At 41.2% G+C, this 3,922-nt stretch overlaps 1 protein-coding gene across 1 annotated transcript; it reads right to left on the reverse strand.

Moving 5' to 3' along the window:
• Positions 1 to 513: 513 nt before the first annotated feature.
• LOC147818439 (G2/M phase-specific E3 ubiquitin-protein ligase-like) lies at positions 514 to 2,293 on the reverse strand. Its single transcript, XM_087177118.1, has 4 exons — positions 2,033 to 2,293; positions 1,709 to 1,854; positions 1,129 to 1,367; positions 514 to 764 (listed from the first exon to the last, which is right to left on the reverse strand). Exons 1-4 carry the CDS (start codon positions 2,291 to 2,293, stop codon positions 514 to 516), a joined length of 897 nt encoding a protein of 298 aa, XP_087033244.1.
• Between the last annotated feature and the right edge of the window lie 1,629 nt (positions 2,294 to 3,922).

Below are 3,922 nucleotides of genomic sequence, written 5' to 3' on the forward strand. Positions count from 1 at the left end.
GTACAAGTCAGAAATCCAAAAACGACTAGATTTATTTAGACAAGCTTGGAACAACCATAGAATCAGATCGGCTAACAACCTTACACCGACACAAATCTGGACAGAGGGCGTGTTGACCAACAGTGAGCGGGAGTCCACAGCTCTCAACAACATCTTTGGAGATGACCCTTACAGCCAAGAAAATCTGGAAGCTGGCTTGGCAAGACATGGAATACAGCTCACCCAGTTACAAGCAAACACTGAAGACCTGGAACGAGCAAGGATTGTGTCACAACCGCTCGATAACCTCAGCACTGAACAACTGCGGGATCTTCAAAATGCAATGGATGGAACAACAGACTTAAAGGAGAGGTATCTGGTGTGTGCTAGAGAGATTCCAAACATTCTTCAAAGAACATAATATACTTAATGTGCAAACACCAATACAAGTATAAACAAACACAAAACTTCAGACATTACCAGGGGGAAAAAAATATATATATAGTAAACACAGTTTATTCGGTTCAGATAGGCCTACACCTTTCCAAATCCCAAAGACTCCCTTGTGGCCTGGAAAAGCATCTGATGCAGTTCGTCCTCCTGTGTGATGCCTCTTGGCAGGTACAAGCACATCATGCAGGTTGACGCGTAGGGCAAACAATGCTGGCCCGCTTCCTGTTCGTAGAAGTCGATGCAGGGCTTCCTGGGAAAGCCCAGGGCAGGAACTTCATCTGCTCCGGTGATGAAAATCAGAAGGTCTTCGAATCTTAGTTCAGTCACTTTGTCTGCCAGGGAAAAGGAAATCATAACATCTTTAACATTCATTTCTAAATCATTTCACGCCGGCCATTTAATCAAAAATGTAGGTTATGTAAACACAACTGCTTTAGAGTACACTTTTGAGACAAAAGGTACGTTTGATGACATCAAAATTTGCATGTGCCCCTAGTTCTGATGGCTTTGGCTACAGTGGCGTAAGACAATTTGCTTTTTCCTAAATTGCTAAAACACACCACAATAACAATCTGAGTATTTGCCTTCTGTCGCAGTACATTTAAAGTGGACCTTTCTGTTTGTGTGGTGTGTAATTGAATTATTACAATTTCATAATTGGCGCTCAAAAACTTTCATAAAGGAATAAAAAAGTACCTTCAATCATGTTAAGAACCATCTCCCAGCTGTAGATAGTGTCCTCCTCTGCTTCGCGACGGTTGGCTCCTCTACTGCTGTAATTGTAACTGAAGATGGCCTTAAAGGCTGCCTTTGACAGAGGTTCATGCATGTTGGTGAACAGAGGCAGAAAGGCGATCCAGTTCTCCACGACCAAGTCCCACAGCTTTCCAAAAGCATTCATTCCCTCTGTGAACTGGTATATCATCTTGGCCGTTCTATAAACCAACAGAGATTAAACATGAATATTTCTGTGAAGAAGTTTGGAATCACTTGTATCTGTTTAAATGTAATTATGTATTTATTTTGGGAAAGACTGATTAACTGGAAGAAAAACTACAATGATAGTGTTACAAATTACTATTACTGTATCAAATCACTGTTTCTAAATGATAAGTTTACAACGGCTCGCCAGTTTTAGCGGCCGTGACAGAAACAGAAGAGAAATGTATTATTATATATTTATGTCACAATTTTCAAGCTAATAATGTTGTAGCATATTGACAGTGTTTTTAGTAGCTACAACTGTAAAGCTTATTTCATTTGTATATGTGTTTACCTGAGAAAGATGTAGTGCTTCACCACATACGCATAGATTTTTGGTATGTCTTCAGCTGTGGCACTAAATATGCCTGGGACTCCGCACTCTGCAATCCAGTCCCCCAGGTCCTGCTGGAGTGCAGTCAGGTCTCCAGCAGTCTTGCACTGTAGGATCTTAAGAGAGAAATCTGAGTGAGGACAATGTAGCTGGAGTGCCAGATTGAGCAATTATTTCTCCTACTCAGATTTAGTCAAATGAATTGCCATTTAATGCTTTTGTCAAGTTTAACAAATGTTTTTGTTTAAAATCCAAATAAATATTAACATGGTAATTATTAAGCACCTTTTTGACTTTGCTTTGCAAATCTGGGTCAGGCAGCACATGCCAGTCAAAGTGCTCCAGTGTCGGCTCCTGGCCACACATCAGCTGGAAGAGGCTGGGATCCAAGGCTTTGATACACGGACCTCCGTGTGCAATCGACCAAGCGATGAGGTTGCCACCTTTGAAATATTTACGCTGGTCTAATGCCGCTTGGTCATAACTAAGAAAGACGTGGCCGGCCTTTCCCTTGAAAATGCCAAGAGAGGTCTGTACCTCTATCATCAAGAGTCTAGAATATACAGAAAAGAGAAATACAACAATTTGTATTACTATGCAGTTCACCTGGAAACATGCACATATTTGTTATAAAACATTTAATTAATTACTTGAGGTATTCAGACCTGAAAAACTCTCGCTGTGGTCCCCCCATATCACCTGCATCTTCTCCTACAAACTCAATGAGTGGTGAATGGGTCCAACAGAACGTGGCTCTGGAGATTGCGTTAATGGCGCTCTCCAGAAGCTTTTTCCTCCTGATACAAACGGTGGATACCAGGCCCTCAGAAAGGTGATGCTCTTGAAAAGCGCTCAAAATGACGGCAAGATCCATTTCTTCCTAAAATATATAAAACATATGACATATATCAGAAATGACTGGCGAAAAGGGTCGGTCACTTTGCGGGTGATCAGGTGATCTTGGAAATTTGTTTAAAAAGTGGCAATTTCCCAATGCATAGTCATTAACAACTCTTGAACAAAATATTCTCCCAGTTTTCTGTAGTGAAAAATTAAATAAATAAATAACACCTACCGACGGAGCACTGTCAGTTTCAACAGTAACCGCAAGAATGTCGTCCTCTTCCCCATCGTCATCCTCAGATTCATCAATGACGAAGTCACTGACAGGACTCCTAAAAAAAAAAAAAAAACAGATTTCTTTCTTTTTAACTGCCAGTATTACATACTCGGGCCTTTCAAAAACTAATTTCAAACTGTTTTTAAACCGAATTATTCTCTCTAAAATCTATTTAATAGATGAGTATTGAGACTGTTAATCTGTTAATCGTCTCCTGTTTTTAAACATAGAAAATACCTGTTTAGTGGTTCCACACGTTCTCTTCTGTAGAAGACCTTGAAAGTAAAAATTTTGCATGAAATGGTAATATCTCAATATATTCTATATTTTCAAATATAGATACTACATATTACAAAAATACCGAACTATCGTCATGTAAAGATTTACCTCTGGGGTCCCAGCATTCAGCCACTGTGCGCGATCCAAACTTGTCTCCTGTTGATTAACAAGACTTACCATTAACATCCCACTACTCTTTTACTGAGGTTATCTTTGAAAACAGAAAGGATGACTTTTTAACTACGATTATTAAACATTAATATTACATTTACTTAAATCTGAATTATCAAAAGTACATACAGAATGTATTATTGTTTTTCATAACTTACGAGTGACGGGTTCAAGTCTGTCCTTGGTGAGCTTCCGTCAGTGTCCATAGTTGAAGAGAGGGACATGGCATTAAGGGGAGGGGACAGGTAACTTGCATGAAAATGACTGTTAGATGTGACCAACAGCATGTTCATAGGTGCCGTATGAGCAGGGGGTGTGACCTGGGAGACAGCAGGTGAGTCCGGAGGTCTGGTGGCTGATGGTGTGGGAGATTGGGATAGACTTACATAAATGGCCGGGGGGGCAGTGTGTGAGGCTGCAGGTCTGATGGCAGTGTGTGAGGCTGCAGGTGTGATGGCAGTGTGTGAGGCTGCAGGTCTGATGGCAGTGTGTGAGGCTGCAGGTGTGATGGCAGTGGGTGAGGCTGCAGGTCTGATGGCAGTGTGTGAGGCTGCAGGTCTGATGGCAGTGTGTGAGGCTGCAGGTGTGATGGCAGTATGTGAGGC

Source organism: Seriola lalandi, unplaced genomic scaffold (genome assembly GCF_002814215.2).
Source record: "Seriola lalandi dorsalis isolate HSWRI2012SDOR001 ecotype SW California unplaced genomic scaffold, Sedor1 jcf7180002054581, whole genome shotgun sequence".
Classification (NCBI taxonomy): domain Eukaryota; kingdom Metazoa; phylum Chordata; class Actinopteri; order Carangiformes; family Carangidae; genus Seriola; species Seriola lalandi.

Coding starts and splice junctions, on each gene's coding strand:
- LOC147818439 (XM_087177118.1), bottom strand. CDS start 2,293: ATGATAGAGGTACAGACCTCTCTTGGCATTTTCAAGGGAAAGGCCGGC. Junction 1,368..1,708: donor AAGCACTACATCTTTCTCAG/GTAAACACATAT, acceptor GTTGGTTTATAG/AACGGCCAAGATGATATACC. Junction 765..1,128: donor GGTTCTTAACATGATTGAAG/GTACTTTTTTAT, acceptor TTTCCCTGGCAG/ACAAAGTGACTGAACTAAGA.